Source organism: Scyliorhinus canicula, chromosome 6, assembly GCF_902713615.1.
Source record: "Scyliorhinus canicula chromosome 6, sScyCan1.1, whole genome shotgun sequence".
NCBI lineage: Eukaryota > Metazoa > Chordata > Chondrichthyes > Carcharhiniformes > Scyliorhinidae > Scyliorhinus > Scyliorhinus canicula.
This window is the reverse complement of record NC_052151.1, coordinates 1,581,908-1,597,819: the sequence shown is the minus strand read 5'-3', so window position 1 is coordinate 1,597,819 and position 15,912 is coordinate 1,581,908. Positions and strand designations below refer to the sequence as shown.

Sequence of the window (15,912 nt, the reverse complement as noted above, 5' to 3'; positions counted from 1 at the left end):
CCGCCTGCCTCTCCCGCTCTCCGCCTGCCTCCCCCGCTCTCCGCCTGCCTCCCCCGCTCTCCGCCTGCCTCCCCCGCTCTCCGCCTGCCTCCCCCGCTCTCCGCCTGCCTCTCCCGCTCTCCGCCTGCCTCTCCCGCTCTCCGCCTGCCTCTCCCGCTCTCCGCCTGCCTCTCCCGCTCTCCGCCTGCCTCTCCCGCTCTCTGTGTAATATTTCTGCTGCTGTTTCTCTGCAGATGGTGCGGGACCCACGGTTTGACGATCTGTCTGGAGAGTTTAAGCCTGATATCTATGAAAAAACGTACTCTTTCCTCAGTGACGTCAGGAATAAGGAGAAAAAGGTCAGTGATCAATCTGGGGAGCTGGCTGAGCTTTCTGGGGTCCTTTGGGCCCACGGTGGGTGTGGTATGTGGGTGATCTCACTGGGTGATCCCAGGACAGTGAGAGTGTGCCGGGTTCATTGTCCAGCTCGCTATCGGGCCTGTCCTGTTTCATTGATTCTGGAGCTCTGGGCACGCTCTCGGGGATTGCTCTGCCATTTCAGACCCACTGCTGGAAGTGAAATCACTGACTTTCCCCACAGAGGTTTAGAGATTACATCAATATTCCTTTTGTTTCTCTCTCCGCTGCAGGTTATTAAGAAGAAATTGGGAAAAGTCAAGAACGCAAAGCAGAAAGAGAAATTGGAATGTTTACTGCAGAGGATGGTAGGTGAACGTGGGGAGGTGGGCAGGGGGTATATGGGACAGAGTGTGGAAGGGGAGGGAGTGCCAGACACGTTTCATGGCCACCATTTATTGCCCGTCAGAAGGTGGTGGTGAGCTGCCTCCTTGAACCGCTGCAGTCCCTGGGGTGTAGGTACACCCACTGTGCTGTTAGGGAGGGTTGACCCAGTGACGGCGATATAATATCCATGAAACAGGCTATCTCCCAATTTGACAAATAAGCCACAAGAATTAGATTGGAGATTACAGCAGAAGTTGTAATCAGCTCCGTGTCTGCAGACCCTCCTGAAGAAGCAGCAGTCCCAGTTCCATGTTTCCCTTAGCCTGAACATTTCCCTTTTACAGGTAACCATTCAATTCCATTCTAAATTCATCAATCAGAACATTCCAGATCATTGCCCCTGTCTCCCCCCACTCTCAGATGGAACATTCCAGATCATTGACCCTGTCTCCCCCACACTCTCAGACAGAACATTCCAGATCATTGACCCCCCCCCCCCCACTCTCAGACAGAACATTCCAGATCATTGACCCTGCCTCCCCCACACTCTCAGACAGAACATTCCAGATCATTGACCCTGTCTCCCCCCACACTCTCAGATGGAACATTCCAGATCATTGACCCTGTCTCCCCCCACGCTCTCAGATGGAACATTCCAGATCATTGACCCTGTCTCCCCCCACACTCTCAGATGGAACATTCCAGATCATTGACCCTGCCTCCCCCACACTCTCAGATGGAACATTCCAGATCATTGACCCTGTCTCCCCCCACGCTCTCAGATGGAACATTCCAGATCATTGACCCTGTCTCCCCCCACACTCTCAGATGGAACATTCCAGATCATTGACCCTGTCTCCCCCACGCTCTCAGATGGAACATTCCAGATCATTGACCCTGTCTCCCCCCACACTCTCAGATGGAACATTCCAGATAATTGACCCTGTCTCCCCCCCACGCGCTCAGCTGGAACATTCGCGATCATTGACCCTGTCTCCCACACTCTCAGATGGAACATTCCAGATCATTGACCCTGTCTCCCCCACACTCTCAGATGGAACATTCCAGATCATTGACCCTGTCTCCCCCCACGCTCTCAGATGGAACATTTCAGATCATTGACTCTGTCTCCCCCCACGCTCTCAGATGGAACATTCGAGATCATTGCCCCTGTCTCCCCCACACTCTCAGATGGAACATTCCAGATCATTGACCCTGCCTCCCCCACACTCTCAGATGGAACATTCCAGATCATTGCCCCTGCCTCCCCCACACTCTCAGATGGAACATTCCAGATCATTGCCCCTGCCTCCCCCACACACTCAGACAGAACAAATCAGAAGCTCAAAGTTACTTGGGAGTCCTTGTTCACGATTCTCTTAAGGTTAATGTGCAGGTTCAGTCGGCAGTTAGGAAGGCAAATGCAATGTTAGCATTCATGTCGTGAGGGCTAGAATACAGACCAGGGATGTACTTCTGAGGCTGTATAAGGCTCTGGTCAGACCCCATTTGGAATATTGTGATCAGTTTTGGGCCCCGTATCTAAGGAAGGATGTGCTGGCCTTGGAAAGGGTCCAGAGGAGGTTCACAAGAATGATCCCTGGAATGAAGAACTTGTCGTATGAGGAACGGTTGAGGACTCTGGGTCTGTACTCGGAGTTTAGAAGGGTGAGGGGGGATGTTATTGAAACTTACAGGATACTGTGAGGCCTGGATAGAGTGGACGTGGAGAGGATGTTTCCACTTGTAGGAAAAACTAGAACCAGAGGACACCATCTCAGACTAAAGGGACAAACCTTTTAAACAGAGATGAGGAGGAATTTTTCCCATCCACGCCGACATCACAACCCACCTCCTGGCCACCCCCTGCTATTGCTCCCAGCCCTGGCAAAAGCCCCCCCCCCCCAGCAAACTGGCAATGTTGGACACTTTCCGTTCCCCCTCTCTGTCCCTCGAGAGAGAGAGAGAGAGCGAGAGGAAATTGCTGAGGCCTTGACAGAAAATTTTGGATCCTCGTTGTCTTCAGGTGATGTCCCGGAGGACTGGAGAATAGCCAATGTTGTTCCTTTGTTTAAGAAGGGTAGCAAGGATAATCCAGGGAACTACAGGCCGGTGAGCCTTACGTCAGTGGTAGGGAAATTACTGGAGAGAATTCTTCGAGACAGGATCTACTCCCATTTGGGAGCAAATGGACGTATTAGTGAGAGGCAGCACGGTTTTGTGAAGGAGAGGTTGTGTCTCACTAACTTGATAGAGTTTTTTGAGGAGGTGACAAAGATGATTGATGCAGGTAGGGCAGTGGATGTTGTCTATATGGACTTCAGTAAGGCCTTTGACAAGGTCCCTCATGGCAGACTGGTACAAAAGGTGAAATCACACAGGGTCAGGGGTGAGCTGGCAAGATGGCTACAGAACTGGCTAGGTCATAGAAGGCAGAGAGTAGCAATGGAAGGGTGCTTTGCTGATTGGAGGGCTGTGACTAGTGGTGTTCCGCAGGGATCAGTGCTGGGACCTTTGCTGTTCGTAGTATATATAAAGGATTTGGAGGACAATGTAACTGGTCTGATTAGTAAGTTTGCAGACGACACAAAGGTTGGTGGAATTGCGGATAGTGATGAGGACTGTCAGAGGATACAGCAGGATTTAGATCATTTGGAGACTTGGGCAGAGAGATGGCAGATGGAGTTTAATCCGGACAAATGTGAGGTAATGCATTTTGGAAGGTCTAATGCAGGTAGGGAATATACAGTGAATGGGACAACCTTAAAGAGTATTGACCGTCAGAGCGATCTAGGTGTACAGGTCCACAGGCCACTGAAAGGGGCAACACAGCTGGAGAAGGTAGTCAAGAAGGCATACGGCATGCTTGCCTTCATTGGCCGGGGCATTGAGTATAAAAATTGGCAAGTCACGTTGCAGCTGTATAGAACCTTAGTTCGGCCACACTTGGAGTATAGTGTTCAATTCTGGTCACCACACTACCAGAAGGATATGGAGGCTTTAGAGAGGGTGCAGAAGAGATTCAGCAGGATGTTGCCTGGTATGGAGGGCATTAGCTATGAGGAGAGTTTGGGGCTGGCTTTGCACAGTGAGCTAAATCGCTGGCTTGTAATTGCGGGTTCAATTCCCGTACCAGCCTCCCCGGACAGGCGCCGGAATGTGGCGACTAGGGGCTTTTCACAGTAACTTCATTGAAGCCTACTCGTGACAATAAGCGGTTTTCAGTTTCATAAACTTGGCTTGTTCTCACTGGAACGACGGAGGTTGAGGGGCGACCTGATAGAGGTCTACAAAATTATGAGGGGCATAGACAGAGTGGATAGTCAGAGGCTTTTCCCCAGGGTAGAAATGAAAATGAAATGAAAATCGCTCATTGTCACGAGTAGACTTCAATGAAGTTACTGTGAACAGCCCCTAGTCGCCACATTCCGGCGCCTGTCCAGGGAGGCTGGTACGGGAATCGAACCGTGCTGCTGGCCTGCTTGGTCTGCATTAAAAGCCAGCGATTTAGCTGAGTGAGCTACTAGGGGTCATAGGTTTCAGGTGCGAGGGGCAAGGTTTAGAGGAGATGTGTGAGGCAAGTTTTTTTTACACAGAGGGTAGTGGGTGCCTGGAACTCGCTGCCGGAGGAGGTGGTGGAAGCAGGGACAATAGTGACGTTTAAGGGGCAAATACATGAATAGGATGGGAATAGAGGGATACGGACCCCGGAAGTGTAGATTTTAGTTTAGACGGGCAGCATGGTTGGCACGGGCTTGGAGGGCTGAAGGGCCTATTCCTGGGCTGTACTTTGTTCTTTGTTCTCAGCTGCCGCCCTGCCAGTTTTACGATTTTTAAAAGCACAAGTGAACCGCGCCATCTGGAACTCAATTGGGTCACTGTCTGTGCGGGGTCTGCACATTCTCCCCGTGTCTGTACGGAGTCTGCACATTCTCCCCGTGTCTGCGTGGGTTTCCTCCGGGTGCTCCGGTTTCCTCCCACAAGTCCCGAAAGACGTGCTGTTAGGTGAATTGGACATCCTGCATTCTCCCTCTGTGACCCGAACAAGTGCCGGAATGTGGCGACTAGGGGACTTTCACAGTAACTTCATTGCGGTGTTAATGTAAGCCTACTTGTGACAATAAAGATTATTATAAGTCTGTGGCGATGGGTAGTCCAGGGCAGGTCTTGGCGGGGGAGCAGTGAAGGTGGGTGTGCCTTCTGTTACTTCTTGGGTATTGATGGCCGAGTTGATCCGGGGGGGGCGACTGGGACTAGATGGGTGGGACAGGTGTTCGACTCGGGGGTGGATATGAAGACAACACGTTGGCGGTGTTGGTCAATAAGAGAGTCTCATTCGAGGTGGGGATTGTGGTCGATCCCGGGGGGTGGGGAGAGGGGGGGTGGGTGGGATATGTGCCGTTTAGTGGGATGTTGGAGGGGTTGCTGGTGATTCTGGTAACCGTCTATGCCCCAAATTGGGATGACGTGGATTTAATGAGGCGGATGTTGGGGAAAATCCCTGACTCTCATCGGTTGATTATGGGGGGGGGGGGATTTTGGTACTAAAGAAGGATAAGGTTTCGGAGCAGTCATACCCACCCGATATCACGACTAAACGCAGGCGTCAAGTTGTTGGCGAAGTGTTGGCCTCGCAAATAGAGGATTACATCCTGGGGGTGATAGGGAGGCTGTTGTTGGCGAGTGTGAGGAGGCTGCCTAATGTAATCATGATGCCTTGGGAGGGGCAGGAGGTGGAGGTAGTGGTGGCGATGGAGGCGGACATGGCTTTTGATCGGGTGGAGTATTTGTTTGAGGTGCTGGGGCGGTTCAGGTTCGGGCAGGGTTTGTGGATTGGGGCCAGTTGAGAGCGTGCGGACGATCTGAGTGAGTTCAGGGTACTTAGGGCTACACCAAGGGACGAGGCAGGGGTGGCCACTCTCCCTGTTGCTTTTCGCCTTATCGATAGAGCCGTTGGCAATGGCGCTTAGGGCCTTGAGAGTTTGGAGGCGGGAGGAGATGGTTGCCGACCATTGGGTTGTTCGCTGTCCGCGGGTGACCTGTTGTATATCTCGGACCCAGTGGGAAGCATTGGGGGTATTATGGAGATTTGGGGGGGAAATTCGGGATATAAATTGAGCATGGAAAAGAGTGGCGTGTTCCTGATTAACGCCAGGGGGCGGGACAGGATGACTGGGGGAGTTGCTGTTACAGGTGGTCGGGCCGAGGGTATTTGGGTATCCAGGTGGCGCGGAGCTGGGCCCAGCTGGTGGCACAGATGAAGGTGGATTTGAAGAGTTGGGATGTGCTGTCACTTGCACTCCCAGGGCGGGTACAGTGAAAATGGCAGTGCTGCCAAAGTGTTTCAGAAGCTCCCGATATTTGTCCCCAAGTCGTTTCTGAAGAAGGTCAATGGGCTGATCTCAGGGTTTGTGTGGGCGGGGAAGGCCCCGTGGGTATGGCTGGAGTTTTTCAAACGGTGGCAGTGGGGCTGGCATTGCTGAATATAAATTATTATTGAGCGTCGAACGGTGAGGTAATGGGCCGTGGGTGTAATAGGCCGTGGGTGTGGGGGCTTTGTGGCAGGGGATGTGTTTAAGGCTTTGTTGTTGGTGCCTCTACCGTTCTCGCCAGCCAGGTAGTCTGTGAGCCCAGTGGTCGTGTCGGCCCTAAGGGTGTGGGAGCAGTGGAGGATTGAGGGTTGGAGGGTGCCTCAGTGTGGGCACAGATCTGCGATAACCATAGGTTTGCGCTGGTGGGGCTGGATGTGAGGTTGAGGGGGTGGTGGCAGGCGGGGATTGAGAGCTTCGGGAACTCATTTATCAGGAACTGAAGATTTTCGGGGCTGGAGGAAGAATACGAGTTGCCCAGGAGGAATAGCTTTAGGCACCTGCAGGTTCGGAGTTTGTAAGGAGAGAGCTGCTGTCCTTTCCTGGGCTGTGGCCCCTGGAGTTGCAGGTCCAGGTGCTGTCGAGGGATTAAATAGGGAAGGGGAGGTGCCAGACGTCTATAAGGAGCTGATGGAATGGGAGGGGGCCCTGGAGGGGGACAATAAGTGTAAGTGGGAGGAGTAGCTGGGAGGGGAGGTGGGGGCCGAGACATGGGTAGAGGCTTTGTGGAGGGTGAACGTATCCTCGTCATGTGCCAGGCTAAGCCTCAACCAGTTCAAAGTGGCGCATATGTCAGTGGTGAGGATGAGTAGGTTCTTTGAGAGGGTGGGCGGTACGTGGGGGGAGGCCCACAAATCACATCCACATGTTGTGGGGGTGTCCGAGACGAAGGGGGTTCTGGCAGAAGTTTGCGGACGTGATGTCCGAGGTGCCGGGTATGTAGGTGGACCCTCGTTGGGGAGACTAGCAGGTTGTGGGTGTTTTTGAGTTTTGTTCTCCTGATATTTTGTGTGAAAATGCCTGAATAAAATATTTCAAAAAAAGAGTCAGCCACATTGTTGTGGCTCTGGAGTCACATGTGGGCCAGACCCGGGTAAGGACGGCAGATTTCCTTCCCTAAAGGACATTAGTGAACCAGATGGGTTTTTCCGACAATCGGGTTAATTGAATCAGCTTCTGTGCTGGGATTTCAACTCAGTGTCTCCAGATCAGAAGTCCAGACCCCTGGTTATTACAACACTGAAGACTTTAATGGTGACAGTGGAGCGGGAGCTTTACTCTATCTAGCCCTGTGCTGCACCTCTCCTGGGAGTGTTTGATGGGGACAGTGTAGAGGGAGCTTTACTCTGTATCTAACCCCGTGCTATACCTGTCCTGGGAGTGTTTGATGGGGGACTGTGTAGAGGGAGCTTTACTCTGTATCTAACCCCGTGCTGTACCTGTCCTGGGAGTGTTTGATGGGGACAGCGTAGAGGGAGCTTTACTCTGTATCTAACCCCGTGCTGTACCTGTCCTGGGAGTGTTTGATGGGGGCAGTGTAGAGGGAGCTTTACTCTATCTAGCCCTGTGCTGCACCTCTCCTGGGAGTGTTTGATGGGGACAGTGTAGAGGATGATTTACTCTGTATCTAACCCCGTGCTGTACCTGTCCTGGGAGTGTTTGATGGGGACAGTTAGAGGGAGATTTACTCTGTATCTAACCCCGTGCTGTACCTGTCCCGGGAGTGTTTGATGGGGACAGTGTAGAGGAGCTTTACTCTGTATTTAACTCCGTGCTGTACCTGTCCTGGGAGTGTTTGATGGGGACAGTGTAGAGGGAGATTTACTCTGTATCTAACCTCGTGCTGTACCTGTCCTGGGAGTGTTTGATGGGGACAGTGTAGAAGGAGATATCTGTATCCTGGTGTGTGTCTGTGCGATGAGGGGTGACCACGCTGTGTGCCTGTCAGCAATGTGCTGATTGTTCTGTGCTCTCCCCTCACAGACACAACAGGATGAGGTGGAGAAGAAGAATCAACAGCAACGAGAGCGAATGATGAAGTTCAAACAGAGCCAGAGAGCAAAAGTGCAGCAGGGCAGCAAACCGTACTTCCTGAAGAAATGTAAGTCTGACATGAGAGAGGAACAGGAAAGATTCTCTGGGATACAGTTCCACACACACAGACACTCACTGGGGTACGGGTCCCACACACACTGACTCTCACTGGGGTACGGGTTCCACACACACTGACTCTCACTGGGATGCGGGTTCCACACACACTGACTCTCACTGGGGTACGGGTCCCACACACACTGACTCTCACTGGGATACAGTTCCACACACACTGACTCTCACTGGGGTACGGGTCCCACACACACTGACTCTCACTGGGATACAGTTCCACACACACTGACTCTCACTGGGATACAGTTCCACACACACTGACACTCACTGGGATATAGTTCCACACACACTGACTCTCACTGGGATACAGTTCCACACACACTGACTCTCACTGGGATACAGTTCCACACACACTGACTCTCACTGGGATACAGTTCCACACACACTGACTCTCACTGGGGTACAGGGTCCACACACACTGACTCTCACTGGGGTACAGTTCCACACACACTGACTCTCACTGGGATACAGTTCCACACACACTGACTCTCACTGGGATACAGTTCCCACACACTGACTCTCACTGGGATACAGTTCCACACACACTGACTCTCACTGGGATACAGTTCCACACACACTGACTCTCACTGGGATACAGTTCCACACACACTGACTCTCACTGGGATACAGTTCCACACACACTGACTCTCACTGGGCCCCACACACACTGACTCTCACTGGGGTACAGTTCCACACACACTGACTCTCACTGGGATACAGTTCCACACACACTGACTCTCACTGGGATACAGTTCCCCACACACTGACTCTCACTGGGGTACGGGTCCCACACACACTGACTCTCACTGGGGTACAGTTCCACACACACTGACTCTCACTGGGATACAGTTCCACACACACTGACTCTCACTGGGGTACAGTTCCACACACACTGACTCTCACTGGGATACAGTTCCACACACACTGACTCTCACTGGGATACGGTTCCACACACACTGACTCTCACTGGGATACAGTTCCCCACACACTGACTCTCACTGGGATACAGTTCCCCACACACTGACTCTCACTGGGATACAGTTCCACACACACTGACTCTCACTGGGGTACGGATCCACACACACTGACTCTCACTGGGGTACGGGTCCCACACACACTGACTCTCACTGAGGTACAGTTCCACACACACTGACTCTCACTGGGGTACAGTTCCACACACACTGACTCTCACTGGGATACAGGTCCACACACACTGACTCTCACTGGGATACAGTTCCACACACACTGACTATCACTGGGACACAGTTCCACACACACTGACTCTCACTGGGATACAGTTCCACACACACTGACTCTCACTGGGATACAGTTCCACACACACTGACTCTCACTGGGGTACGGGTCCCACACACACTGACTCTCACTGGGATACAGTTCCACACACTGACTCTCACTGGGGTACAGTTCCACACACACTGACTCTCACTGGGGTACGGGTTCCACACACACTGACTCTCACTGGGGTACGGGTCCCACACACACTGACTCTCACTGGGGTACAGGTTCCACACACACTGACTCTCACTGGGGTACAGGTTCCACACACACTGACTCTCACTGGGGTACAGTTCCACACACACTGACTCTCACTGGGGTGCGGGTTCCACACACACTGACTCTCATTGGGGTACGGGTTCCACACACACTGACTCTCACTGGGTTACAGTTCCACACACTGACTCTCACTGGGATACAGTTCCACACACACTGACTCTCACTGGGATACAGTTCCACACACACTGACTCTCACTGGGATACAGTTCCACACACACTGACTCTCACTGGGGTACAGTTCCACACACACTGACTCTCACTGGGGTACAGTTCCACACACACTGACTCTCACTGGGGTATGGGTTCCACACACACTGACTCTCACTGGGGTACAGGGTCCCACACACACTGACTCTCACTGGGTACAGTTCCACACACACTGACTCTCACTGGGTACAGTTCCACACACACTGACTCTCACTGGGATACAGGTCCACACACACTGACTCTCACTGGGATACAGTTCCACACACACTGACTCTCACTGGGATACAGTTCCACACACACTGACTCTCACTGGGATACAGTTCCACACACACTGACTCTCACTGGGATACAGTTCCACACACACTGACTCTCACTGGGGTACAGGTTCCCACACACACTGACTCTCACTGGGATACAGTTCCACACACACTGACTCTCACTGGGTACAGTTCCACACACACTGACTCTCACTGGGATACAGGTTCCACACACACTGACTCTCACTGGGGTACAGGTCCCACACACACTGACTCTCACTGGGTACAGTTCCACACACACTGACTCTCACTGGGATACAGTTCCACACACACTGACTCTCACTGGGGTACAGTTCCACACACACTGACTCTCACTGGGATGCGGGTTCCACACACACTGACTCTCACTGGGGTACAGTTCCACACACACTGACTCTCACTGGGATACAGTTCCACACACACTGACTCTCACTGGGATACAGTTCCACACACACTGACTCTCACTGGGATACAGTTCCACACACACTGACTCTCACTGGGATACAGTTCCACACACACTGACTCTCACTGGGATACAGTTCCACACACACTGACTCTCACTGGGGATACAGTTCCACACACACTGACTCTCACTGGGGTACAGTTCCACACACACTGACTCTCACTGGGATACAGTTCCACACACACTGACTCTCACTGGGGTACAGTTCCACACACACTGACTCTCACTGGGGTACGGGTTCCACACACACTGACTCTCACTGGGGTACAGTTCCACACACACTGACTCTCACTGGGGTACGGGTCCCACACACACTGACTCTCACTGGGGTACAGTTCCACACACACTGACTCTCACTGGGGTACAGTCCACACACACTGACTCTCACTGGGGTACAGTTCCCCACACACTGACTCTCACTGGGGTACAGTTCCACACACACTGACTCTCACTGGGGTAGGGGTCCCACACACACTGACTCTCACTGGGGTACAGTTCCCACACACACTGACTCTCACTGGGGTACAGGGTCCCACACACTGACTCTCACTGGGGTACAGGTTCCACACACACTGACTCTCACTGGGTACAGTTCCACACACACTGACTCTCACTGGGATACAGTTCCACACACACTGACTCTCACTGGGATACAGTTCCACACACACTGACTCTCACTGGGATACAGTTCCACACACACTGACTCTCACTGGGTACGGATCCCACACACACTGACTCTCACTGGGGTACGGGTTCCCACACACACTGACTCTCACTGGGGTACAGGTCCCACACACACTGACTCTCACTGGGGTACGGGTCCCACACACACTGACTCTCACTGAGGTACAGTTCCACACACACTGACTCTCACTGGGGTACAGTTCCACACACACTGACTCTCACTGGGATACAGTTCCACACACACTGACTCTCACTGGGATACAGTTCCACACACACTGACTCTCACTGGGATACAGTTCCACACACACTGACTCTCACTGGGATACAGTTCCACACACACTGACTCTCACTGGGATACAGTTCCACACACACTGACTCTCACTGGGGTACGGGTCCCACACACACTGACTCTCACTGGGATACAGTTCCACACACACTGACTCTCACTGGGGTACAGTTCCACACACACTGACTCTCACTGGGGTACAGGGTTCCACACACACTGACTCTCACTGGGATACAGTTCCACACACACTGACTCTCACTGGGATACAGTTCCACACACACTGACTCTCACTGGGATACAGTTCCACACACACTGACTCTCACTGGGATACAGTTCCACACACACTGACTCTCACTGGGGTACGGGTCCCACACACACTGACTCTCACTGGGATACAGTTCCACACACACTGACTCTCACTGGGTACAGTTCCACACACACTGACTCTCACTGGGATACAGTTCCACACACACTGACTCTCACTGGGATACAGTTCCACACACACTGACTCTCACTGGGATACAGTTCCACACACACTGACTCTCACTGGGGTACAGTTCCACACACACTGACTCTCACTGGGATACAGTTCCACACACACTGACTCTCACTGGGGTACAGTTCCACACACACTGACTCTCACTGGGAGACAGTTCCACACACACTGACTCTCACTGGGATACAGTTCCACACACACTGACTCTCACTGGGATACAGTTCCACACACACTGACTCTCACTGGGGTACGGGTCCACACACACTGACTCTCACTGGGGTACAGGTTCCACACACACTGACTCTCACTGGGATACAGTTCCACACACACTGACTCTCACTGGGGTACGGTTCCACACACACTGACTCTCACTGGGGTACAGTTCCACACACACTGACTCTCACTGGGATACAGTTCCACACACACTGACTCTCACTGGGATACAGTTCCACACACACTGACTCTCACTGGGGTACAGTTCCACACACACTGACTCTCACTGGGGATACAGGTTCCACACACACTGACTCTCACTGGGATACAGTTCCACACACACTGACTCTCACTGGGATACAGTTCCACACACACTGACTCTCACTGGGATACAGTTCCACACACACTGACTCTCACTGGGATACAGTTCCACACACACTGACTCTCACTGGGGTACGGGTTCCACACACACTGACTCTCACTGGGATACAGTTCCACACACACTGACTCTCACTGGGATACAGTTCCACACACACTGACTCTCACTGGGTACAGTTCCACACACACTGACTCTCACTGGGGTACAGTTCCACACACACTGACTCTCACTGGGATACAGTTCCACACACACTGACTCTCACTGGGTACAGTTCCACACACACTGACTCTCACTGGGATACAGTTCCACACACACTGACTCTCACTGGGATACAGTTCCACACACACTGACTCTCACTGGGATACAGTTCCACACACACTGACTCTCACTGGGATACAGTTCCACACACACTGACTCTCACTGGGGTACAGGTTCCACACACACTGACTCTCACTGGGATACAGTTCCACACACACTGACTCTCACTGGGATACAGTTCCACACACACTGACTCTCACTGGGATACAGTTCCACACACACTGACTCTCACTGGGATACAGTTCCACACACACTGACTCTCACTGGGGTACAGTTCCACACACACTGACTCTCACTGGGGTACAGTTCCACACACACTGACTCTCACTGGGATACAGTTCCACACACACTGACTCTCACTGGGGTACGGGTCCCACACACACTGACTCTCACTGGGATACAGTTCCACACACACTGACTCTCACTGGGATACAGTTCCACACACACTGACTCTCACTGGGATACAGTTCCACACACACTGACTCTCACTGGGATACAGTTCCACACACACTGACTCTCACTGGGGTACAGTTCCACACACACTGACTCTCACTGGGGATACAGTTCCACACACACTGACTCTCACTGGGATACAGTTCCACACACACTGACTCTCACTGGGGTACAGGTTCCACACACACTGACTCTCACTGGGATACAGTTCCACACACACTGACTCTCACTGGGATACAGTTCCACACACACTGACTCTCACTGGGGTACAGGTCCACACACACTGACTCTCACTGGGATACAGTTCCACACACACTGACTCTCACTGGGGTACAGGTTCCACACACACTGACTCTCACTGGGATACAGTTCCACACACACTGACTCTCACTGGGATACAGTTCCACACACACTGACTCTCACTGGGATACAGGTTCCACACACACTGACTCTCACTGGGGTACAGGTTCCCACACACACTGACTCTCACTGGGATACAGTTCCACACACACTGACTCTCACTGGGGTACAGGTTCCACACACACTGACTCTCACTGGGATACAGTTCCACACACACTGACTCTCACTGGGGTACAGGTTCCACACACACTGACTCTCACTGGGGTACAGGTTCCCACACACACTGACTCTCACTGGGATACAGTTCCACACACACTGACTCTCACTGGGATACAGTTCCACACACACTGACTCTCACTGGGATACAGTTCCACACACACTGACTCTCACTGGGATACAGTTCCACACACACTGACTCTCACTGGGATACAGTTCCACACACACTGACTCTCACTGGGGTACAGGGTCCCACACACACTGACTCTCACTGGGATACAGTTCCACACACACTGACTCTCACTGGGATACAGTTCCACACACACTGACTCTCACTGGGGTACAGTTCCACACACACTGACTCTCACTGGGGTACAGGTTCCACACACACTGACTCTCACTGGGATACAGGTTCCACACACACTGACTCTCACTGGGGTACAGGTTCCACACACACTGACTCTCACTGGGATACAGTTCCACACACACTGACTCTCACTGGGATACAGTTCCACACACACTGACTCTCACTGGGATACAGTTCCACACACACTGACTCTCACTGGGATACAGTTCCACACACACTGACTCTCACTGGGATACAGTTCCACACACACTGACTCTCACTGGGATACAGTTCCACACACACTGACTCTCACTGGGGTACAGGTCCACACACACTGACTCTCACTGGGGTACAGTTCCACACACACTGACTCTCACTGGGATACAGTTCCACACACACTGACTCTCACTGGGATACAGTTCCACACACACTGACTCTCACTGGGATGCGGGTTCCACACACACTGACTCTCACTGGGATACAGTTCCACACACACTGACTCTCACTGGGATACAGTTCCACACACACTGACTCTCACTGGGATACAGTTCCACACACACTGACTCTCACTGGGGATACAGTTCCACACACACTGACTCTCACTGGGATACAGTTCCACACACACTGACTCTCACTGGGATACAGTTCCACACACACTGACTCTCACTGGGATACAGTTCCACACACACTGACTCTCACTGGGATACAGTTCCACACACACTGACTCTCACTGGGGTACAGTTCCACACACACTGACTCTCACTGGGGTACAGTTCCACACACACTGACTCTCACTGGGATACAGTTCCACACACACTGACTCTCACTGGGATACAGTTCCACACACACTGACTCTCACTGGGATACAGTTCCACACACACTGACTCTCACTGGGATACAGTTCCACACACACTGACTCTCACTGGGATACAGTTCCACACACACTGACTCTCACTGGGATACGGGTCCCACACACACTGACTCTCACTGGGATACAGTTCCGCACACACTGACTCTCACTGGGGTACAGGTCCCACACACACTGACTCTCACTGGGGTACGGGTTCCACACACACTGACTCTCACTGGGGTACGGGTCCCACACACACTGACTCTCACTGGGGTACAGGTTCCACACACGACTTCACTGGGGTACAGGTTCCACAACATGACTCTCACTGGGGTACAGTTCCACACACACTGACTCTCACTGGGGGCGGGTTCCACACACACTGACTCTCACTGGGGTACGGGTTCCACACACAGACTCTCACTGGGATACAGTTCCACACACTGATCTCACTGGGATACAGTTCCACACACAGACTCTCACTGGGTATCCGTTCCACACACACTGACTCTCAC

At 52.4% G+C, this 15,912-nt stretch overlaps 1 protein-coding gene across 1 annotated transcript in view; it reads left to right on the top strand.

Moving 5' to 3' along the window:
* klhdc3 (kelch domain containing 3) overlaps nucleotides 1–15,912 on the top strand; it is a 225,802-nt gene that overhangs the window by 195,767 nt on the left and 14,123 nt on the right. The window contains exons 9-11 of the mRNA XM_038798866.1: nucleotides 234–338; nucleotides 630–704; nucleotides 8,076–8,193. Of these exons, the coding sequence (XP_038654794.1) occupies nucleotides 234–338; nucleotides 630–704; nucleotides 8,076–8,193 (298 nt within the window). The remainder of the gene's footprint in view (nucleotides 1–233; nucleotides 339–629; nucleotides 705–8,075; nucleotides 8,194–15,912) is intronic.